The sequence below is a fragment of the Mauremys reevesii genome, linkage group 5, assembly GCF_016161935.1.
Source record: "Mauremys reevesii isolate NIE-2019 linkage group 5, ASM1616193v1, whole genome shotgun sequence".
NCBI lineage: Eukaryota > Metazoa > Chordata > Testudines > Geoemydidae > Mauremys > Mauremys reevesii.
Window position 1 is genome coordinate 51,670,093 of NC_052627.1, and position 25,552 is coordinate 51,695,644.

The 25,552-nt window shown below is 41.5% G+C and overlaps 1 protein-coding gene across 14 annotated transcripts in view; it reads right to left on the minus strand.

Moving 5' to 3' along the window:
- The window catches only part of MAML3 (mastermind like transcriptional coactivator 3), a 339,298-nt gene that overhangs the window by 127,560 nt on the left and 186,186 nt on the right, over window positions 1–25,552 (minus strand). For 13 of the 14 annotated variants that reach the window (XM_039542200.1, XM_039542199.1, XM_039542213.1 and 10 more), the window contains one exon: window positions 13,663–15,153. In XM_039542200.1, the coding sequence (XP_039398134.1) occupies window positions 13,663–15,153 (1,491 nt within the window). Of the gene's footprint in view, window positions 1–13,662; window positions 15,154–24,658; window positions 24,759–25,552 lie in introns of those variants that run through there. The other variant, XM_039542214.1, reaches the window with a different exon arrangement.

The window sequence follows — 25,552 nt, forward strand, 5'->3', positions numbered from 1 at the left end:
TGGTATTATTGGTTTACAGTTCTCATGCTCCCATAAAAAATGATGCTTAGTATGGGGCTGGGGCTATGATGCTGCTGATGCCACAGAAGATGCAGGGAAGTGGGACTTTTTAATCCTTTGCTTCTTACAGGGTGGCTCATAAGGTGGCAGAATTGTTGAGCCATCAGCCCAGGCTTGTATGATTGCCTATGGAATTTTCTCTTTGGGGCAGGTATATATATTCCCAGGGAACAGAGGGTGGTCCTGGAGTCCTTCAGGGTGTGTAAAGACTCATCTGGCTTTTGGTTAACAGATGAGTTTCATCAAAGGCAGTCCTCCACAGTGTTTTGGACCTCCCTGGGAAACCTTGAAGTGTGAAGCCATGGTTCTGGATGCATTATATTGGTAGTAATCATTGCCCTCAAAGATGTGTCTACTGCTGATTGAAAAGCAGTCTTGGCAACCATCTTGTCCTTTTCTATGAGATCCTGAAATTGAGTTCTGTCCTGATATGGAAGCTTGTCAGTAAAGTCTGAAAATTTGGAATAGTTCAGGAAATCATATTTAGCAATCAGTGCGTGGAAGTTAGCTATCTTGAATGAAATAGAAATAGAAGAAAAGAGAAGACCCTTCCTTCCCAACAAGCCGAGATGTCTGCCTTCTTTGTCAGCTGGAGAAGGTCAAGGATGTTGCTGTCTAGAGCGCTGTGGCAGCCTAATCAAATAGTTAGAGCAGAATGGGAAAAAAGAAATTCCGCCCTTTTGGCTGGAACAAAATACTTTAATATTTTTTCTGCCATCTTAGAGGTAGGGGCACAAGTGACTAGGATATGCCAGACTGCTCTAGCTGGCTCCAGGATGGCTTTGTTAATAGGAAGCACTATTCGGCTGGAACTGAAGACTGAAGATGCCTGGGAGCTTATATTGAGGATCCTGAACTTCCTCAAGAGAAATCTGGAGGGGGTGGGGGAGATCCTCTGACCTGGGTCCACCTGAGGCCTCAACACCTTTTCCACTAGGTGCTTCTTAAGGCAAAGTTCCCACCCTTCCTGGGTACAACTGGGAACAAATGGCAGATACTGCACCTTGCTGCGATGTGGGCTTCCCTAAGGCAGTATAGGCAGAATTGATGGTTGCCGCTGACCAAGAAGGAACATGGGCAGGAAGAACAAAGTTTGAAGCCCGGAGTCCTAGGCATTGTCTAGCACTTGTAATGAGGTGGGGGGAGGGGAGATATGTTTTACAGATAAATGGATAAAGACAACAAAGCTCTGGACACTGGAGGTTGAGAACCTGGCCACGTGGTAGTAAAAAGGAACTGGAGAGGTGGTCATTCCGCCCTGAACTTTATCTCAACTGGAGGCATGAGGAAAGCGAAGACACATGCATGGACCAACAGACACTGCTCTCAAAATTCTTTGGTTTCAGGTGCCTGGCATGCATGTATACCCACAGCTGAATACACATATGGACCAGAACTCGAAGAACCACCACAGGTCTTGGGCTTTCACACATATGGTGTACTTGATCTGCTCAAGAAGGCGCACATCATAGTCAGAATAATACTGTAACTCTGCTAACAAACTTCCACCAGGCTGCCTACTGGTCTTATATATGATATAGTGACAGGACAATGCAAAGAATGTTATTCATGTTACCAAAAATGACCCACAAATGTTGAAAAACAGACTAGATAAAGAGCTGCAGTATTTTATAGCAGAATTCATAGTACTGAAGAGCCCATAGACTGGGTGCACTCCTCAGTAATTGTGAAGAAAAGAGGTTGCTGACTCAGATGCTGCATTGATTCTAAGGAGTTGAACACAAACATTAAAAGGCAACATTTCCACTTGCCCATAAGAAATGAAATGTTTGCTGAGAGAGCAGAAGCCAAATTCTTCAGCAAATCAGATGCATCATCCAGGTTTTGGCAGAATCTCTCGAACGTGGAAAGCGCCAAGATTTGCACTTTCAATACAGTATTTGGCAGATACTGCTTTTTATGTTCAGCATCAAAAGTATTTCACTGCACTGCCTCCCATACGCTAGATGATCTTACAGGAGTGAACATGCACATTAAATGACATAATAGACTGGGGCAGCACTGGTAGTGGACGTCAGGAAGGATTGCAGACTGTACTGGAAATTGCAAGTATAAATAACCTTAAAATGAATAAAGGCAAATGCCACTTTAAAACAACTGGAATCACCTACTTAGGGAAATTTACCACAAAGAAAATAATGCCTGTTGATTCCAAGATTCGAGTGTATCTGGCACAGAGATAGAAAAGAAATTCAGAAACTGCAAGACATGTTGCATTATTATGTCAGTATGTTCATACCTAACTATGCAGCCTGGACAACTCACCCAAGAAAACTCCTTCACAAAGATACAGAATAGGCATGGATATCAGAGTGTGAAAGAGAGTTCAAGGATTTGAACATGTAGTAATATCAGCACCAGTGCAGCAATTCTTTGACCGCAGAAAGAGATCAAGCTCTTCATAGATGCTTCAAAAGAAGGGCAGTGAGCTGTACTGCTACAAAGGCATGGGACTGAATGATTGTTTGTGACATATGCCACAAGAGTTATGATAGCACCAAAGAGAACATATACATACATTGAAAAAGAGCCACTAGGACTTGCATATGGATATACAAAATTTCATGATTTTCTCTGGCCACTGTTTCAAAGCTGACACAGACCATAATGCACTGATTGCTGTACACACACAAAGACTGGAGAAGCACCATCAAGGATACAGCAATTGCCTCTGAAAGTATCAAAATATGACCCCATATTTCTAGCCAGGACATCACCTCATAATTGCAGGTACACTGTTAAGAGAAAGTTCTAAGTTATTTCATGCTTTTAGTTAAGTAAATTATTTAAAGCCTGTTTCAGTAAGCACTGAAATACTACAATGGGGAGAACATGGCAAAGTTTGTGAAGCAGAACTTCAGTACACGGCAATGGTGGGTACCAAGAAGCAGGAGAATTGTCAGACAATTCCACCAAAGCAGATTATTATGTGAATGGTAATGGGGAACTGGACTCAGCAGCTTCATAGAGATGGATAATAAGGGGCAAGTATGATGCAGAATTTAAGATATCTGGGGCCACGGGAGTATGCTCAAAGTGATCAATGCTACTGCCATATCATACATCCATATACACTCTGCCATATACAGGTAACCAGAAGCCAATGATAATAGGATGCTGTTTGGCGGATACTGGCTGTGGCCCTGTAGCTCTTGGGCTTGTTGTGTCCACTGGTGTGATTTCTCCCCTGTGAAGTGTAAGTGTGCTTCTGGCAGTTTTACTTTATGCTCATGCAGTGCCTTTTCAGGATGCTCTTTAGAGAGGGGAGCATAATATGGTGCTTTTCCTTCTGGGCATGCATTATTTCCTTCAGCCACACCCACTTCCATCATGTTGAATGAGAGCTGAGTGCTGCTTGCATGTCATGCTACCCTCACCTCACTGTGTACGAGAGCAGCATAACTACTATCGTGGTGTAATCTGTCTCTCTTTTTCATTCACATGTGCAGCATGCAACAGAGGGGGAACCACTAAGCACCCAGTTTTAAACCGTTCTTGTCGTATAACTTCTTCCAGCCCTTACTGAGACAGTTACCTATTTTCAGAAGGAGAGCATCCTGCCCAGCCCTTCCTTGGCACCCATGTGGGTTCAGGGAGAGGCCATTTAAGATGTCTAGGAAAAACCCTCTAGGAAGGAAAGGCTCAGCCACAATGTCAGTGGGCACGGGGTAGCCAAGTTCTTCCATTACCCCTCGCATCCTCGTTATGAGAGGACTGAGGGCACATGGCCCCAGGGAAACTTCCCCTCCCTGGCAGCAACATCAGAGCATGGCTCCTGCACAGCCATTCCAGCAGCAGTTTCAGACCCTATGAGCTGTGTAAGGTGGTTCGGTGGTGGGAGAGTTATGAGAAACAAAGGTAAACAAGGACAGGGTTAGGAAATGGGCAGGCCCAATGGCAATTTCACAGCCCTGCACCAGTGGTGCTTGGACACTTTTTGTAGTGCATACCCTCCAAAACTGATCAACAGACTCTCTTTCCTCTTGGACTCACCCCTGCCCAGTGATGAGCTGCCAAAATCTTAACAACCGGTTCCCTATAAAAAGTTCTGATTTAAGGGGCGGGAGGGGCCGGGGCGGGGGGAGACATATCCGTGGGGCCGAGGGCCCCTGCAGGGCCTGGGGCAAATTGCCCCACTTGCCCCCCCGGCAACCCTAGAGCTTGCAGCCCCCTCCCCCCTTACCTTGCCGGCAGCTCAAAGCAGCAGGACGACTCAGGAGCTCAGCTGAGCTGCCCAGCTGGTGCCGGCGGCTGGCCCCGCTGCAGCTGGGGGGAAGCCGGGGAAGGGCCAGGGGAGCCTCAGCCTCCCCAGCTGGGAATCCTGGGAGCAACAGAATGGTCCAGCCTGCAGACCGGAGTTCTTTGCCCACTCCCTGGCCCCATTAACAACCGGTTCTCCACAGAGATCTAATTTTAGCAACCGGTTCTTGGGAACTTGTGGGAACCTGCTCCAGCTCACCACTGCCCCTGCCTCACCCAGAGTGGGTAGAGAGCAGCCTCAGGGTTCCACATGGGCAATCCAAGGCAAGAGGATTACAGAGGGTGGCCACTGGGAGTTGTGGGGATAGTTTATATTTAAATGGAGGGTTTCACTTTTCCAAGCAGTGGGAGTGGAGAGGGGGGCAAATGCCAACAGAACACAGGGGTGCAGAGTTTGATAAAGGATTTAAAAGTATTTTTTTAAATGTTTAACTTGCATGGAACCATCAAACTGTGCACATTGTTAGCCTCTGTAACTGCATAATCCCCTCAGCTGGCGTTTCCTAACTTCCGAGTGCTTGACTTTGCAACCTCAATGTTCTTTTAATGTATTTTTTTATATGCAGTCTTTAATTAGCTTGCAAGCTCTCTGAGGCTGGTATTACATCTCCCTAGGTGTTTCTTCAGCTGAACAGCATAATGGGGCCTGATCCTGTCTCGGACCTTTGGGCGCTGCCACATAGAAAGAAATAACAATGATTTCCTTTCCTGGCAGCTGCTTTTTCATCAGTTTGACCAGGCTTTACAAGAAACTCTAGTGACTGTTTTCACAAGCAGCTAGAAAGGATCCTAGTCCGAACCCCTGCCTTCCTTCACACTCACCAAAAAAGGAATTTCCTCATTACTTTAATACTCTACTGGTTTCCTCTTTTTGCTGTCCCCCTCAGTTTACCCCCGCTCTTTTCTTCCTGTGCTTCCTCTACATTCCAACACTGCCTATCAATGTTTACCAAAGTCCAGGCACTGAAATGTAGTAGCAGCCCTTCTGCATCCTCCACGGCCAGAGCCTTCACCAATTAACATGTAAACAGGAAAGAGGCGCTCCTTGTGTGAGACAACAAAGAGGAATTCATAGAGCACCTGGTGCTGCAAACATTCCACCCACAGGAAAGCAGCAGGCAAGGAGGAATACAGGCCCCCTGGTAACATTCTATAATTTACCCCCATTTTGGAGTCCCTTTCTTCCTCAGTTTATCTGAGTGTGTGCTTTGGGTAGGGGTTAGACGACCACCTACATTTCACAGAAATAAAGAACTGTGAAAAACATAGGTCAAAGCTTGTTTTTAAGGGACCCACAATGTTTAATCCATAGTACAAAGCTCGGCATTTTAATTAGAGGGTCTGATCCTTTTAATAATTATTGCTTGAAAATAGTGCTTTTATTTCATCAACTGCTTGTCACTAGCTCCTGACTGGATATGGATCATAGAATGTTTGAGCACCAAAGAAAGGATGTCCCTTAACATACAGGGTAATCAACCATCTAGAGTGGGCTTGAGAGAGGAAGAGGTTGAGCGAGGAGTCTGCCAGACAAGAGAGTAAAACAGCAACTGTCCCAATGTGAGGCTGGTTAGTACTAGTGATCTGAGCACAACTTTGGTTTTTTTTACATGTACAATTAACTTTTTCATCAGCTACTAATGCCCCATCATTACGTGGGGCAGCTTTCCGAGTCCAGTTTTTGTCTTTCTTTAGTAAACACGTGGAGAGATACTGAAAACAAATGCTAACTGAAGAGTAAACTCTCTGCATGCTTGGAAAAGGGATTTCTGGCAAAAGAATTTACTGCTCTTTAGTTCCAAGCCAGGTGATATTGTCAAAGGAGCCCAGAAACAAGAATGATTTATTTAAATTTATCATCATCCACACAGACATATGAACTAACACCCAAAACTGATAGGCACAGTCCAGGACTGAAACAGTGACTGAAAGGCAGTCCAAGTATAATTATCTATGTTCAGCGTAACAAGCATTGAGGCTCCAGTTCTTCTCTCAGAAATCGAAAGCCCCTTACTAATATCTAATGTAGGATTAAAGCCTTATTTATTATTTTAAAAATACATTAAAAGGCTGGGGGAAAACCCAGTAAAGTGGGTCTTCCACCTCAAAGACGGAATTAATATTTCATTGTTAAAGAGCCCAAACATAAAAAGTGAAGAACCCCTTCAAAGTAAATCCCTGCCCCTCTGTATAATATAGACATTCACCCATGTTTGCTACTCCTTAGTGGTTTATTTGAAGGTGATAACCTTGTGGGATCCACACATACCAGATATGGATGGACAATTATAGAATGTTCCCTGCTCTATTCATTGTAGTCCTTCACATACCAAAGATGCTTTAATCATGTGGGGCTCGATCCAACTTTCATTAGCTTCAGTGGGAAGCCCCTCTTTAGAACTGCAATGTGCAGGAGTTGGAGATGGTGATGAAGGAAGAAGAGAATTCTGCAAAGGGGGGAAAGCTTCCCTAGATCTTCAGCTTCATTCTTATATCTAATCAGAAAGCGGTGACCGTTTTATTATTATTGCTAGCAGAAGTGTCTAATAAATGCATAAAAGGGTTTTCTCTTATTGGCCAGATGAAACAAATCAGATCCACCCTCTATCTGTCCATTTGCTGAGTAATTTCTTCGTCCCTGTACCTACTGAAGTCAGCAATACAATTTATTTTTATATAGCATCCTTCATAAATAGTAACACAGAACAGCTGAGAAAGGGATGGAGAAACAGATCAGAGACAGAGACAGGAAAAAAGGGAAGAAAAGATATGTGAGGACAGATTAGATTAGTCAAAATAAAAGAAAGAGAGAAAACTACAAATGTCCTCATGGACTAGTGAAATGAGAATAGAAGATACAGCAATTTGTGGAGTGAAAGGTTAGTATCAGCGCTGCCACGGAAGGAAGGAAGGAAGACAGAAAGTTTCTGTCCCATGTAGTTGTGGAGAAAAGCTTGGAAACTAACCCTAAAGGCAGAAGGCAAATAAAAAGAATCCAATAGTTATCATTTACAAAAATTCTCATGATTTGAAGACAATCTCATGATTGCTGAACACTTAGGGTTGGCAATACAATTTAGTACAGGTGAGCTGAATCTTGGATACATTGTCAAATTTAATGTAAATCTGAATTTTGGATTCAAATAAGGCATTTGTGAATTCGAAAAAAAAATGGTAATCTACTTTTGTGACTTGCACTAGTGTGTCCAATAATGATAAGCAGTCTGGATAAATTCAAAACATGGAAACACCCTGAAACTGGGCTAGGAAATTAAAATAAGAAAAAACAAAAAACAGGCAAAATGAAAAATTGTAAATGTTGTGAACTCCCCCCCACCCCCCAACAAAATGCTAGTTAAAAAGGCCTCTGCCTCAAACTGGACATTCAGCTGAGTATGGAAGTCAGATTTAAAGAGAAAATAGAGTCAGGAGTCTGGAGAGTCAGGAAAACGGGGGAGGGCCAAGAATGGGAAAGAAGAGTGAATTGGTAAGAGGGGGAAACAGCAGGTGAGCTGCAATCTCACCTTGACACTAATGACCTGAACATAATTCTGATCAAAGGAATGTATTTTATTAAGTTATATTAGCTTTCCAACAGACTTCCTGCACGGCTTTGGGCAGGTCATCTCTTTGCCTCATTCCTTCCCTCCCTCTGTAAAACAAATATATTAATACTTTCCTATCAGAAAGGGGTGCTTCTTCGGTTTAATTAATCAATATTTGTAATGCAAATAAAGATCCTGACATGAAAGCTGCCACTGAAGTGCAAAATATTATATGTTGTTTTCCTGTGCTCCCCAGTCCTTGAATACACAGTCAGAGAGGTAGAATGGAGCCATGGAGAGTGTTAAAAACCAGGAAGGCAGTTTTGAATTAGAAACCATGATGGCCACTTGTAGGGGTTGTATGGTCAGGCTCCCTAAGACAGAAGTGAAGAGTAGTTACCACTTTCTGGATTCTCTGAAGTTTTCAGAGGAATTTGGAAGATGATGTGTCTTTTGCTCTTTACACAACAGCAGCAATATGAAGAAACTGTGGAAACGCTTCTGTCCCCCAAAATGGTGTTTATGAAATATAAACAAGCATGCTATGTCTAGATACGTACATACTACTGATCTGAGGCAGATTCTACAACCAGGGCTGCTCAAAGGGGGGGGGGGGGAAGTGGGGCAATTTGCCCCAGGCCCCGGGCCCCACAGGGGCCCCCACGAGAATATAGTATTCTATAATATTGCAACTTTTTTTTATGGAAGGGGCCCCTGAAATTGCTTTGCCCAAGGCCCCCTGAATCCTCTGGGCGGCCCTGTCTATAACAGAGAACACAGGGAGCATGACTTGAGGACTCAAACTATTTTAAGGGATACTACCCTATCCCTATGCTCTTCCGTAGTATATAAAAGAGGGAATTGCAACAATGGAAATGGAAAACAATTGGAGAAAGAATACAGATTTCAGTAACATTAGGCTTAAGGATGATTTTCAGCAATTTTCTGGAGATACTGATAAGCCACTTTATAGACAAAATTTGAGCTTATGTTCAAATAAATGTGTTAGTCTCTAAGGTGCCACAAGTACTCCTGTTCTTTTTGCAGATACAGACTAACACGGCTGCTACTCTGAAACCTGTCTTTATAGACAATGAAGATTTCGAAGGAAAATCCAAGTCTAGGATCAAGAACTCCTCCTATATGTCTAGCCTGGAATAAAAGTTAAGAATAGTGATAGAGTTGGTGGCTTGAGACAAAGAGTATAAAATCTTTTTTACCCAGAACAACTACAGATTTTGACACACTGGCTAAAGTTGTGATTTAACTGGCAGCTGAGTCAGGCAGGATGACAGACAGCAGACACAGGGATCAGGGTAAGTCAAGAGAGAGATACACAGGCAAGTGTTATGTAAAATCTTGAAGCCACCAATGAGACATCTCAGAAGTAGGTATGTGGAAATGGTGGTTCGTGTTGGATAAGAGGAGGAGAAACTGTGAAGACTTCACTACAAATAAAATGGGAACATGTAGAATTCAAATCAGGAATTTAACCAGTCTATTCTTGAATATGAAGGTTCTCAGATGTGCCTTGCCTGCTCACTAAACACATGTAGGTAAGCGACTTTATGATATCCATATAGCTCTGCATCAGTGAATTTTTTCCTCCCTGTCTGTGATTTCTGAAGAGTGAATGTTAGTGTTTGTAAAAGTGAGGCCCACTGAAGACAACAGGAAACTTTGGCTCCAGCCACAGCTTTCAAAGAACACGAAGTCTCGACATTTCCTCAGGTTGTTTGGCAGGTGCTCCCAGGGCCAGCTCTGAGGGTTTTTGCTGCCCCAACCGGCAAAAACAAAAACAAAAAAACCCCACAACTTTCTTCTTCAGCGGCAATTCAGTGGCAGGTCCGTCCCTCCGAGAGGGACCCGCCACCGAATTGCCACCGAAGACCCGGATGTGCCGCCCCTTCCCCTTGGCCGCTGAGCTGGTGCCTGGAGCCAGCCCTGGGAGCTTCTCAACATTCCAAACTGCCAAATTTTTGCTATTCCAATCCTGTGCCTCCTTGGAGCAGAGTCTGACTGTTGTCTATGCTATCCCTGGAAGCACCAAAAGGAAGTGTGGGGACCGTCTTCTATAATTTCAGATTTCATAGTGGAACTGTTGAAATTTGAATGACTGTTTTGGTCTAGGTATAAAAGGCATTGTATTAAACAACACAATCTTGAAAGAAAGCAAAGATCTCTTTCATAGCTCTATGGTTTTTTTTGTTTTGGTTTGGGTTTTTTTGTTTTTCAGTTAAAATAGTAGAGCTGGTTACATTTTAGGAATGATCTATGGATACAAAGCCCTTTTTCTCACTCGCATACAAAAAGGCCTACTGAATCAGCTACACATTTTCAAAGTTAAAACAAAAAGATACAAAAGCAAATCTGAAGGGATTCTTTCTATATGGTGTTATTTCTTCCCTCCTCCCCCATACACTTCTAATTTCAAACAAGGTATATGGATTTTTAATAGAAATGATAGCCACAGCATCCTCACAACCTCATCGGAGTGATGAATCAGAAGTTTATAATTTTTTTTTTACATTCACAGAGAATTCTCTTCTGCTTTGCCCTCTCTTCTCCTTCTCACACTCACTAACTTCTGACAGCTCTCTCAGTTCCAAATGTTTGATTTTATTCTAGTCATACAAGATCTACTCTGTTATGCTTACTTCCTCTATAAAATTTACAAGCTGCACACCTTTTCTTCTAAACATAGTTAATAAGGCTCATCAAAGCCTAGGAAACAAGGCCAGAGTACCAGTCAGTCACTGACATGTTAATAGGAAGGTACGGTCAGATATGCTTGTGACCTCTCCATAGAATGTTTATATAGCCCCAACTTTGTTGATAAAATGGGGTATATGTAATGAACAATGAATGATGCAAGTGGTAAATACATGTAGATGTTCTATTTATTATAAACAGAATTATATAGATGCAGATGTGTATGGATTTTAAGGTATACATCTACAAGCCTCTCTATATACTCTAATTTTATGCCAATACAGAAATAACATTCAAGATTTTTGTATGTACATAATCTGTTGAATAAACTTCTGTACCAGCAGTGCTTAATTTGTAATGAAAGAGATGCTATGGTTCAAGTAATTTTTTTTTTATGTTCATTACTGACATGCCAAGACCAGAGGTGTCAGGCCTATGAACTGCCTGTCTTAGAGGTGCTGGGGCTCAGCCCTGGCAAAAATTATGCACTGTGTACCAGTCATGTGGTATTAATATATGCTCAGTGCCAACCATGTGACCCAATTAGTATAGCAGTATCTCTTGTTCTGTATACCCACTTTGTTTTTAAATAATCTTGATATACTCCAATATATATATCTATAGACCATATGAATACATGTGAGAGGTACAAAAATTACAGTCGGAGAGTAACAATTATAAACTCACAGAAAGATATAGACACACACTTATTTACATTTTGAAATTTGTTTCAAACAGCAACATAAAAGTTTTTCGTTATGTTTACCTATAATCTGGGTCTGATCTGAGATTCTAGCACCTTTGTCTCTCTCTGTATCCTGGAGTCTGTAGCAGTATCTCAACATCTATCTCTGGATTTGGCTCAATATTATCAACAGATCTTTTCCCATCATTGTGTGAAACAATCCATTCCTGAATGAGCAGACCTCAGAATAACAACAGCTTTCCAGTTTTCCATAGAAAAGTAATCTTCAGGGAAGCAGTAAGGAAAGGAGTAGGGAAATACCTTTCAGCTGAAAATCTATTATTTTACCTTTCTCACCTCTTTGAACCTTTTCTATACATGCACCTTAAGTCACTCATGGGACTGGAGGGACCTTTCAGTATGAAGCAATAGGTCTCTATTTCTGGTCAGGTCATTTAAAGGTGAAACACAAATGTTTTTAAAAAATTTTTGGTTCCCCCCCATGTTTCTTTCTTCTAAACTACAAAGATGCCTTCAGTGCTTTGTTTGTTAAACAGGGTTTTCTGAATTTTTTAAACCATAACAACAACAGGAATATGAAATCTTGACTTCCCTGCTCTTGCTGGAGAACTGTAATGAGACAGTGACATTTGTAAAAGGTAAAACCTGCACTACAGATTTCTCAGCCTTCAAGTGAAGGGATGTTAAATCTTTCACAGTGGCAGCTTTTCTCCTAACTGTTTGATAGGTGTTTAACTCAAACAGGTTTAAAAACAAACCAACAAAGAAAAGAAATCACAAAGTATTAAACAGTCTGCTTAAACATCCCTTTCCCTCTCAGTGAAAGGCTGGAAAAGCTGTAGCTCAGATTTCTGTCTGTTTTGATGTCATTATCCCACTATTTCTTTAGATAGGCCTTCACCAAAAACAGAGAAGTTGGACTTGTAATTTCTAATGCAAAAGACAAGCAGAAAAACAAACCTTTCAACTATCTTAATGCATGATGCATCATGAGCACATTTCTTTTAGCTTTGCAGTTCACTTTAAACAACATGTGAAGGGCTCTATGGTGGAAAAGATATGCTCCCCCTATTGGTAGATTTCAAAACTCAACGGGTTAAGGAAATGTAAAACCCCGCTGTATTCACATGTGCCTTAGCAATGTGAGTCACAATTAATTATCTCAAACTGTGCTCAAAAGGAAGCACTTATTGTAGGTGGTTGTGGAAACAGCTAATTTAGTAAAAGCTGTTTGGACTAAAACTAACAATAGACAATTCTATTAGCATATCATTACATCACAATTCCTGACACTCTTTGGTGGCATACCTTCCATGACATGTATCACATTAACTGTAGGCCTGGACTGATTATAAAACAGTTGATTATTTTTTGTAGTTCTTTTTAAAAATAACAAAACAACATTCAAACACAAACACCACTCAAATAGTCACACTGGTGAATATTTATGCACACCAGTAGTTTTACTAAAGGGTTTTCAGTCTGAATGAAGGGATCCTAATTTGGCTGACCCATAATGTTACTTGGTCTTTCTATTATTAGTATTTAACAATTATTTTAGATCCATCTGCTTGTGTATCCCCAAAACCTCAGAACACCAGCCCCACAGGGGTTTAAAGTGAGAAGGTAATGGAAAGTCAGTCAAGCCAAGGAGGCAAAGCTTATCTCTAAGAGCTAAATCACTGGACAAGCCACTGGAAAAGACTTTATGCATCTGGAAAATGAAAATACATTAAAAAGGGGTAATTAAGGACCACTTTGAAGTCATGTAATAAATTATCTCAGTTTGGGCATGATCCCATGAGGTGCTGAATACCTCAATTGCTATTTACTCCCTTGAGTAGGAGTTGAGGGCATTCAGCCTCTTGAAGGCTCTTCCATTGCCAGTTCATGCGACTTGGCCACATCCTTTCTAAATGCTCTGCTTCAAGATGGCTTCACTTCCCCACCATCGAGGGAAAAGTGACACTACTAAACCTCCTCTTAGGATGTTAACATTCTAAACATTAAACAATACAACAGTACCAGATGCAAAGGTACAAAGTGCCCCATTATACAAAGGGTGTGACAAGCTCTCAGAGGAGATGAGACTTCAAAACCAATCTTCTCCATGCCCTCCCTGCCTAGCCCTAATCAGCAGATACACAGACTGAGTATGTCTGCTCACAATATAAGCATTCATTTGGTGTCACACTGAAAACAAGAAGCTGCTGCAAAGAAACCCCTCCACTTAAAGAAAGAGAACATACAGAGACATATGAGAAGCTGCAAACGCTGAAGCTTTGTGCTATTCTCTCCTTGCTTGTCTACAAATGGTACACATGCATTATTCAAAGTGTGTCCTGTATTCATGCTTACCTGGCCAAGGGAGGGAAGTGTTGCATATGCCATTGGTTGATTCAGCATTCCTTTCTGCTTCATAATAAGCATTCGTTTCTGTTCCTCACTCAGGTGTGTCATCTGAGCTTGCATCTGAGGCTGCTGGGACTGCTGCTGCTGTATGTATGGCATCATGGGGTTCTTGCTGGGATTGGCCATTGGTGGGGTCATTCTCTGACTCAATTCAGCATTAAAATGAGTCAGAGGTTTAGTGTTGCCATAAGTAAGCATGTTGGGCTGCTTGCTTAAAGAGTTTGTACCCAAATTATTTGTCTGTTGATTGATCATATTCATGTGATTTTGAGGGAGGTAGTTATTCATTGTGGTCTTCTGTGGATTATTTGCCATAGGAGGCACTATAGGATTTTGGTTGTTAAAGGCTTGGGGATACATCATTGGACTATTTGGTTTGTCTGCACTGAAGGGTCCTCCATACGGACTAGATGGAGGTCCCACAGGTGACCAGCTTGATGCTTGATTTGGATGCTGCTGCTGCTGCTTTTGCTGCATGAGTTTAGCTCTTTGTTGCTGCTGTGCTGCCATTTGTTTGAGCTGTTCAGCTGGAGACAAGTCAGCACTGGGTATAGCCACAGGCCCAGGCCCTGAACCTGCAACAGTCACTGCTGCTGGATTAATGAGATAACCATTTCCAGGTCGTGACTGAGTTTGACCTGGAGTATGGGCTTGATTGGGAGTTTGGGGTGACTGAACAACACAATTTGCTGGTGAGCTGGCAGGGATTGGAGCTGGTGGAGCACTGGATACAGAAGTTATACTAGAAGCTGTGGAGACATTTGAAAATGGAGGGCCTGAAGAAGAAGGCCTCACCTGGGGAGACCCCATTGGTACGTGAGCAAATGGAGAATGAGATGGATCGCTCTTAACACTTGCACTTTCTTGAGTCTCAGCGGCAGGCCTGGGAAATTCTGGTTCCTTCTTCTCTTCAAAGTCTTCATTGAACAAATCTTGTATGTCATCTTCTGGTACAGTGTTGGCTAGCTCATCTATTAACTCCTGCCACTCTTGATCATTCAGATTAATGTCTGAGAAAAGTTTGTTTTGATTCGAAAGGGATGTTTCAGAAGTGTCTATGCAGGTGGGGTCATCCAAAGGTTCTTGTTTTAGTTCCTTGTTTTGCAGGATGTTAAAACTGTCCTCAAGCTCACTGCAACCATTAACTGGGAGCTTTATCTCTGGAAGTCCACCATTTTTACCCAAGTCTTCCAGCCCACTAGCATGAGTTCCACTCTTCTGCAGGGGTAAGGAAGGCTTCATGTCAAGCTGGTGAAGAGGAGAAACAGAAGGCAAAGGCAAGTTATTGGGCAAGCTATTGATTGTATCGATTCCTGGTACATCCTTCCGTATCCGCTTGCTGGTTGGAGAGAAACTACCATCACAGACACCATTTTGCTGTTCTCCATTGAGGGGTGAACGCGCTCCTTCCAGTTTCCTCTTTACTGTCTCTTGTAGCTTGAAGGAAGAAAAGAAAGAAAAAAATAAAAACCATATAAGCCACTTACACAAATTTATCTTTCACACAACCATGTTATGAACTTTGCAACAGTAGTTTTTCCCCTTGTATCTCACAGATTTTAGAAATTCTGAATGGGAAAAGTCCTTGGTTTTCTCCTTATGCCTCAGAGGTCAGGCAAATTGGAGAAGAGGGTTTGAAACAAACAAAAAAAAACTTGATCCTGAATATGAGGTGAAGAATCTCACGCATTGGTGCACTGCTGTTTAATTTGCCATTTGAGGGGTTTTAGTATAAAGGTACATTTTCAAATGTGACTAGGGATTTTGGGCACCCAAAAATGGAAGCACCCAAAGTAAGTGAGACACTTTAAAGTAGCTTCAGTTTCAAAAAGAGCCAAGCATTTGCCCTCTGAAAAATCAGGCTCCTGTAAGCTAGTCTCAAGTTGGGCACCCAAAAATTGAGTCAAAAAAAAAAACAAAAAAAACCACTAATCATTTCTGAAAATCTTTTTTCTAGAAAATTATTTACAGTATAAATACTGCCATTCCAAACACGAGCTGTTTTCTTTTATGTCTTTAGACAAGTGACTCATTTAAAAAGTTTTTTCTAATCAGCATTCTGCTCTAATATACTAGACAGAGATATATTGGAAGTTGGTCTTAAATAGTAAAAAATATATAAACTTTAATAAAAGAAAAATTGTTAGCACTTTATATGACATTGAACTGATTCAGATACTCAGAGATAAACAATGTTATATATAAAAAGTCTGTATAGCATTTAGCATGCTAGGTGCTACCATAATATAAGTAATAAAGAACAAATTAAAACAATAGTATAGCAATATTCACTTAACAAAACAAGTCCACAAATGCAGCCAAATTAGCCTTTTACATGAAAAACTAACTCGTTAACAAGTATTTTAACTCAGATTGATACATTTATATTCCATTAATGCAACTAGCTACAATTCTACCTCATGCTACACCAAATGCTACATCTATTGTTTAAATGCCAGGCTAAAAAAGCAGCCTTCTTTGGCTAAAGCTAAAAGAACAGGGCGTGGAAAAAGTGAAGAGATCACAATTCCAGAGAACCTGTTCAGGACACATTTACATCCTTGATAGTAAAACAATGGAGAACAAAATACTGATGATTTTATCAATTTAAATATTTTACTTTTACTAAGATCATAGACATTCATCTCCCAGCCCTTCCCCATATTAGAGGTTCTCAACTTTTTTCTTCCCACGATTCCAGATTCAGACAATTTTTTATTCCAGTGACTTCCCATCCCAGAGTCCTCCAGACCAGTTCTCGTGGTGCTTGAAGGAAAGTTTGATCACCTCAGCATATCGAAGAATTCCAGGAGTGGGGAGAGGGGGACTCTCCACACTCCCTCTTCCCTTGTCCTTCCTGGCTGCTCAGAGGAGAAGTACTGCATTCATTTCTTCTCATATCCCTCTGGTTATTTGGAATGGAAAACTGGGAGTTCCACTCTCCTTCCCTCCCCAAAAGTTCATCCTGGCTGTGGAACAGGTAAGCAAATGCCACCGTCTCTTCTCCCTTTATACAGGGATCCTGCTGACTCCCTCTCCCTCTCCAGTCTGTGTACTCTTCAGAACCATTTATTTACTGGGAGTGATAGTCTCAGGACAAGGCCTATGCATCACACAGTTCCAGTTAAGAGCCCCACATAGTGTGTAAATGGGACTTCAGCAGTGCCCAGACCTTGTGCTGGTCCTCTACACAGGAATTAATATCACCTTTATAACATGGAAAGGAAAGTCTATGAGTCCCTAAGCAAAACATCAGCTTCTTCTCCCCAGTCCAAGCTCCTGACTTCACTGAAAAGGATTAGAGTATGAGATTTTTAGAGGGACAGAGTGGGAAAGTGATGAATACATTGCTAATTAACATACGGGCTCTCTCTCCTAAGTAAGGTGCTGTTGGCATATAGACATGGGAGTTTGTTACCTGTTACCCAAGAAGAAAGAATAGTGTATAAATACCATAGTCCACGACCTATGCCTTTTTACAACACATTTGACCAGGAAGCATGGGTGACGTAATAAGGGAACATATAATACAACAATCATCCACTGTAATCTGTCAGCAGTGCTAACATTTCTAACTGGCTAAACAGACAAACCTCTTTATAAATAAACGAGATCAAACATCAGCCAAAAGCCAACTCTAAGATCATCGGGGCGAGTTCCGCAGCATGGATTAGATTAGGGTCAATCACGCTGGTATTTTTCTTTTTGCACGTCTGGGTTACTTTTGGTGTAGCTATCCCGAGCCGAAAGAATGGTCTGGAGTGTGTTCTGAGGTTCCCTAACTCCTTATTTCTGGGGTCACCATTCCTATAGCTTGACTCCTCCCCAACAGTCTCACTGCAGCTCTCTGTGAGCAAGCACCCTCCTCCAAACCTAGTGCCAACGGAAAATCAGGTCCCATAAGGTGGCTTTATAACAGAATAACCTCTAAAGTTTAAAGCTAGCTGATCACCACCATGTGACATCAGAGCTCCAGGCAAAGAGTGAGAGTTCCCAGGCTGCTCTTGAACCAATATCACGAGCGTGTGGCAGCGTGTTACCACATTGAGTTTGTTTGACTGATCTTTATATATCCCTAGCTCAGACCGCACAACCAACAAAGGATAATATGGATGTGGTAATACTCCCTCTTCTCAAGTACAAAAACAGTCATTTCCAAGTTTACCTCCTTCTGAACTTGAAAAGAAAGGTCATAAATCTCTTTTGGCTCCAAGAGCTGGTCTTCAGTAAAACAGCTGATAGAGTAACTTAAAATAAATACTAGAAGTTGCTAGAGTATCTGATATTATCAGCCCATTCACACATCACCCTCTGTACTCAGTTTCTACACATCTTCATTTCAGCTATTAAACATTCAGTTAACAAGTAACTCTCCGTCTCCCCTTTACCAGCCCTCTCCCCCACCAAAATCCCAACAAACAAGTGATCCTAACTTGCTGTGCCGATAAAAGAGCAATAGAGGACACTGGAGTAGTAAGCATTTCAAAGAGCTGGAAGTTACTGTGCTCAAAGACCCCCCCCAAGAAAATTCTCCATGGCCCTTAGCACTGAGTGACTGCATGCTAAGTACTTGCGCCTATCTACAGTGTATGAACAACCTTGTTGGAAGACCTGCTTACTGTACTGATGGTCCTTGGAGAGAGTTTCCTATATAGTTTGGTCCTGTAGAGTAGACAGAATCCAGCTGTGTTTCAGTCATGTCCCAGCAGCATGCAATACCCTGGGGCAATGTGATTCAGGGGCAGGATTAAAACACAGTTGGGTCCCATGTACATTTGCGAGACTGAAGTATGTTTCTAACAATGCAAAGGGACAACCATGTTCTCATCAGGTTCCCCATCATACTTATTTCTGTTGTAGAGCTGGGCCCTTTGTTCCCCAAGAATAATCTCATAACAAACACCTGCATTAAGAATAGGGCTATTATACTCAGGGTTTTGGGGAGAGGGTGCCTCCCAGATTAACTTGTCAAGTAGTCACTCAAGGTAACAATAAATATGTGGCTTAACAGACGTGGACATGTGGTGCTGAATTGTACTCAGTCCATTTAGAAAGACTGAAGGTGGTCACTTAAAACATGAGTTTGCTAATGCAGAGATCTATTTGCAGGCTTCACTATATCATTAAATGATTTATACTGAACCCATCATCTATTATATGGACATGTTTATGAAAACTAACACAAATTAGCGCCAAATGACCAGCAACAAATCGAACCCATTCCTGCCAATACCAACTCTTAAAGATTTCCTGATGTTCTAAAACTTGGCTGTCTGACTATACACATAGACAAACACTTACTGACTTCAGCGGGAGTAACAGCAGGACCAGTATATGAATATTAATGACTACATTTATTTTTTATTGCAACAAAGAGCCACAAGGAAACCATTTTCCCTCACATGTCTAATGTGCAGAAAGCATGTACTGTTGCATATGAAAACAAGTGGACCCTATTCTAAGCTTGCATCTAAAATTATTTGATTTTCCTAATGCAATTTCAGGATTTGGGGATTTACAAAAATTGCACAATCAAACGACAAAAAAATAAAGACTTGTGTGGTTTCCTTTAATTGCACTTTGAAATCACCTTAATAACAGTTCTAGACAGAAACACCATATGAATGGTGCACTTGAAGAGAATGTGCTGGTCATAAACTTTGGAGAGGGTAAAAGAGAAAGCTGAGACTGCCTCGGCTAGGCTGGAGAGGAAATCTCTCTTCTCTTCTGGTATAAAACTAAAATATTCTTATTAGACCATTTTAATTCAAATGTTCATTTTCATGTCCTGACTGAGGAATGGTGAATGGCTGAGAAGTCTTGCATTGGCCATAGACTGGCAAACAGCTTACTGCATCAAGAGTCCACCCTGCTTTTGTATAAAATCTCAGTATGTCCCCTTCCCCCTCTGAAAACAAAGCCTGAATAATAAGATATTCTATTATAAAACGCCTTCCATCTCCCTCAAAGAAACAATATGTTGCTTGTACATGCAATCTGCAGTTTGCATAAAGCGGTTATTTGCAGGCAGCTTGGAGGTTCCTCTCTAAGAGCAAAAAATTCTTGATGCATAAAATAAAATAAAAACCCCTGCATGCTGGTAGGACATTATTCTTATTAACAATACCTCACTGATGGGACTCCATTTCACAGCAGGTTTCTACCACAAAGCAGAAAAGCAGAAGGCTTGGTGAAGCAGGACTCAGTATTATTTATATGTCATTAGAGGAACTTTGTTTGTGGAACAGAAAAAGGTCAAACTTTAGTGGGTTGTTTTCTGAAGCGAATCTAAAGGATGTGAGTGTGCGCACACAAACACACACAAATGCATGCACACACTCTATCGGCCTAATCTAACCAGTCTTGAAATTTTCAACAGGGCTGCAGCGGGCACAGCACAATGTATCCAAAACACAAACAACAGACCACTTGAGGCTGTCGGCAGAGCTTTCATCTGCTGGGAGAAGCTGCTCTGCTTCATCCCACCAGCAGCAATTCATTTTTCAAAAGAAATTAGACCAAGGTGCTGTTGTTATAGCAACAGTCAGAGCCACTTATACAGCCCCATCCCCCCAATCTCACTCTGACTTCAGTGGGCAGCTATTTCAATTATGTATGGGGAGTGACCAGGACTGCTGCTGTTTAGTCCTTTTATTGCTCTTTCAAAAAAAGCTCAGAGACTAAATTCTCTTTCTGTTTCCTATCTGGCTGTAAAAGTCAAACACACTTCATAGTGTTTAACACAGTTCCCCTTATGCTTGACGGTCAGATGATCAGTGAGGCCATAGACAAGACGGCTCCAGTTGCTATTACAGATGTTTTCATCTACCAGCTACATAATGGTCATGTTGCCACTGACTTTTTCTGTTGTTAACCCAGCTCTGGCCATTTCAATCCCTATGTTACATGGCATGAATGACAACTACGGCAACTCCTGTGTGCATATCCTGAAGTTCTGCTGGATGTAGCAGGATGAGGCTCTGTTCTGTAGCTGTCCTTTGTTCTCAGGGGAAAAATAAACAAACACACAAACCCAAAAATAAAACTCCCTGGTAGAAGAGGTGCATCTAAACAGAACACCGCTTAATATTCCCTTCATAGCACTCTCATGATTCAAGCTTTAAAGAAACAAAAATAAAAATTGGTCTCTCCCATTCCCCCTTCCCATTTCAGATGAGCTGAGCTGTCATCCATCTGTACTCAAATGAGCTCAAGTCTGAAGCAATGACTAAATTCTGACCTTCCCTGCAAAGAGAGTCCTACTTTCCTTCTCATGTGTTTGGGTGTCCCACCATCTCTCTTTCCAGGTTTTTCTGCACTTGCCCCACCTTTCCTCTCTCACCATTTCTCCAGTTGCAGCATGCTCCCTTAGCTGGGACGAGGTGAACATGACTTTCCCGTGAGACCACCAGTAGCTATGCCCAAGCATGAGCCTGATTCACCTCCACTCTGTATCTCTGTCTCAAGAGTGAGTTCTGAGCCTATAGCTTCCATTGCTGCACCCAGATGCTATGGATAGCTCATTAAAACATCACAGCTGGTAAAGGTCCCTTGTCCTGGAGTGACATTGAGTAATTTTATTTGATATGACTGACTCCTAGGCAAAAGTGTAATAGTCCTCTTTGTGTCCTCTGATGATCAATATGGCATAAGAATTCTTCTCTTTTGTTTTATTTGACCATTTGTGTGTTATTAGTTCAGCTTTAGCTTGTGAATGGACTTCTCATTCTTTCCATATTCCCTCTATTACACATGCAGTGATAGCTATTAAAGAAAGCCAACAGTTACAACATGCTGGTGTTTGAGAAAGAGCAGTATTGCTCTGTGTGGAATACAGAATACGAAATAACTGCAGTATCTCAGGTGTGTGTGTGTGTGTGTGTGTGTGTGTGCGCGTGTGTGTGCGTGTGCGTGTGTGCGTGTGCATTCGCTTTTTACCAGCAATGGCTGCAGGTGCAATGGTGGGGAATGTGGAAGGAATGAGATAGCCTTTCACAAATTAAGGCTGAACTCTTAACAGAAAAATGGCTGAGCAAAGCAGAAGTGCATTACATAAGGCCACTTCTAACTAATTAAGATATTTATGACCTCCAACCCCTCCCCAACTATTTATATTTTTCTTTCTATAGCCTATTGAAGGCAATGCTCCCAAGGCTGAGAGATCACCACTCTAATCCTGCTGTATCCAAATGATTTTGGATTGCAGTTGCACACAGAAAGCACATCATGCTCTTCCATCTTGAGTCTTGCAAAAAGAAGAGAGATTTAATATTTACAATAAATCCACTTTGTGGAATCTGTTTTAAGTCAGTAACATCTCCAATGGTCCACCTAGACCAGTGATTCCTAAACTTTAACCACCTGTGAACCCCTTTCACTAAAATGTCAAGTCTCACAAACCCCCTTCTAAAAATGAATATTTCCAGGGATTTTCTCCTTTACCTGAGTAGAAATTATAAAAACCAGTGATCTTGGAAATATAAGCACATCATTTTATTACACACTGTTTATTATTATTTATTATTACAATATTTTTATTACATTATGAAAATGACAACACTCTTCCAAGATCTCACTTTCGTAGTTTGTATCACTTTGAATAAGCCTGTTATGAGACAAGGCTCCTATGTTTCATCAAGGAGTATCAGATGTGAAACAGCATAAAGGTATTTAAGAAGCCAACTCAAAGAGTTCCTCCTACACAAGCATTCAGGTCTTATGTAGTCCAGGCAAACAACGCACGTTACAACAAAGCTTACAGTTGTTCTTCATAATAATTTTAAAAACAATACTAGCTGCCTATTTATTTTTAAAACAGCAAAAAATATCCACCTCCTTTTCCATTTCTTATAAGGAGTTTTGAAATTTAAATCTCTTCAGTGTAATAGATATGCTTGCTTTGATCTGCTTAGCTCTTGGAAGTCCAGAGGCTCTGGGCTGCTGGCCCCATGCTGCCCCCCGGGGTCCCTATGGACAGCTCTGTCTGCCATTAGGGAATTTTTCCTCAAGAACCCCCTGTAACACTTCGTGAACCCCCAGGGGTTTATGAACATCAGTTTGGGAACCACTGACCTAGACACTACCCCATTGAGCTTTGCGGGTTCTTACAGAAACTTTGATTCCGGTGACTAGATGTCACACCTGTGTGTTTGATCCATCCTGCTAAGTCGTGCAGCAGTACCAGGGGCAGTAAAGACTCCAGCAGAGGCAAACAATGTGACTATCAGGGGACTCGGATGAGGCAAGAATTCTAGTCCGTGATAAGCTGGGAAGGGCAAGGTGTAAGGTGTCTTATTAGGAAGAGGGAAGATCAGGAGAGAGGATGGAGATGGGTTTCTGTGGGTGTGGAAGAAGAAAAGGAGGGAGTACTGTGGATTAGTCTACTCATCTCTAGCCCCTGGCTCCACCAGTTTAGAGTTGAGGTGCATTGGAAGGGCAGTGTAGAGATGTTTGTTCTACCACTACCCATGCTGTGGCTAATAAATGAAGGTCATCAGCATCCAGGGCTGCCACTCTAGCAACTTTTATGTAAATGTTAATTTTATTACAATAAACGGACAAACATTCACTTTTAACGATATTCTTCATATTCTTTTTCACCACAGAATGTACCTATCTTTTACATATCAACACAGTAAAGAGTGCACCGTTAGTGAGCTAGACAGACAGATAGGCAGGAGTAAGCGTATAGAGAATACACCAAATATGATGCTCAAATTGTTTGTGTATATAACATGCACAACAATTTCATGGCCAACACTGAAATACAGGTGAATTCATCTTACATAACAACCTTGATTTTTCCTGCAAACATTTTCATTACATATTTCTATTTATCTCCCTCTTTATTTAACATGCAGATACAAAGCAAATATAAATTTAAATACACTAAAGGGTACGTTTCTGAGGAGACTCAGAATGCGGTGTCCCTTGGGCATATGCTGAGCAAAAATGGGCAACAGAAGTGCAATCAATTTCCTTAGTCCTAAATTAGCCCCATGTCCAGTTGGTCCTCAGAACACTCATTATTTCATGGATGAAATTTTTTATAATTGTCAAATAGCCTTCACCACTTTCTGTCTGAGTCTACAGTGCTTCCTTCCTCTTTAAGTCCATTCAGTTTTATCCTTAGCCCAAATTGCTAAATACTAGTAAAGCAGCAACCTAGCTACAGCTGCTGCGACTGTACATTTCAGATTGTGCAGAAGTCTTAATCAAGGTGCTGAGTGCATGAGGGTTAAACAATTTAGACAGCAGTGGCTATTCTTGTGACACAGAAAACAGCTGAGTTACACTCTTCCTACAACTGGCCTTAGAGACAGCAGGAGTCACACTGTCAAAGCATGGAATCAGGATTTAGCCATGAAGCCTCTATTGACTTGTATGGGAGTTATGCAGCTAAACCTTTAGCCTTTGAAAAAGGTACCCTAATCTGTTTTGTATTTGAACAGCAAATAAACTAGAGATAAAAAGAAGTCATACAGGATTACTAAAGTTTATCTCCTGAAGAACCTCCTGTTAGTTGGAGCACAAATTCAACAAAGAGGCCTCCATTTACCTAAATGCTTATTTCACCAATAAGAAAAGAGCTATGCAAAACAGTACTAGATATACTCAGAAGTTAGCATTTCTTTCCCATATTAGATTTACACTAGGGAATTTCACAGTATACAGCAGAGTTACTGCTTCTGTGTATGTGAGATCAGAAACAGCCCACTGGGTGCAACTTTGCCCTACCTTATTAGAGGATAAGCAAAAATATAACGACCTAGTGAAGGGAGCAGGAGCCATCCTGCAGGGTGGCTCAGAGGGTGCCGGAGGGAAGGAGCAGCATGTTCTCCCCACAGCTACTGCTTCCCAAGGCAGAATTTGCAGAAGGGGCAAGAGAGCTACCATTGATCACCCCTTCTCAAACCTACAACAGAACATGCTCCCTACCTACCGCTGTAGAGAGCAACAGGCTACAATCCTGCCTAGCTGCTGCATCAGTGTGTTGGGTGTGAGAAGAGGCTCCTTGTGCATCTGCATAAAACAAGGCAGGATTTCAGATTGTAGCTCCTCGGGGCAGATGACTGATCTTCTTATATGTATATTAATTCCAATGCACATCTATGGTGCAATCTAAATGAATAATACAATCATTAATAACATTGTTAAAATTCATCGATAGGAAAGAGAAAGAAGAGCGCAAGCTGGCTTCAGTTGGCACAAGAGGCACCCCATGCCAGCACTTTTCTGGTCACACCATCAGTTCCTGCAAACTATACAGTTTCATTTAAAAAATATTAACTTTCCAGCCCATATGGTTTTGAAAAAAAAAATTCAAATGTAAACCAATTCAGCACTGTATGACAATCTTCAGACAACCAGAAAAAATAGTGCTAAGAATGGTGTAAACTGCTCTCATTCAACAAGCGGGAGTGCTAACTCTGAAACCTAATGATGATCACTTAAATGGTTACTTATTTTTGTGGCTGCTAGTTTTAGTAGAACCAGCCAGATACTCTGGAATTCTGTAGAGTGAGGCACGACCATTCACACTGCTCCCCTCCCTCCGTAACAATTCAGCCCCTGGGATAAGTGCAAGATCATCCTCTTAACAAGAATCTGTTCAGCAAAATCAAAGAAAGGAGAAGTTGGAAAAAAAAGTGTTTGGACAATCAAAATCAAACACTAATATATGTTCACGCCGCTGTGTTTCATTGGTGGTATGCAGTATGACATCAATGAGAAACCATCATTTGAGTCCAGAATAAGCAAAAAGAAAAAAAAATGTTTTTCTTCACTCTAATGGAGTACCAACAGTTTTCAAAGCCCTGATTTTTATTATGGCACA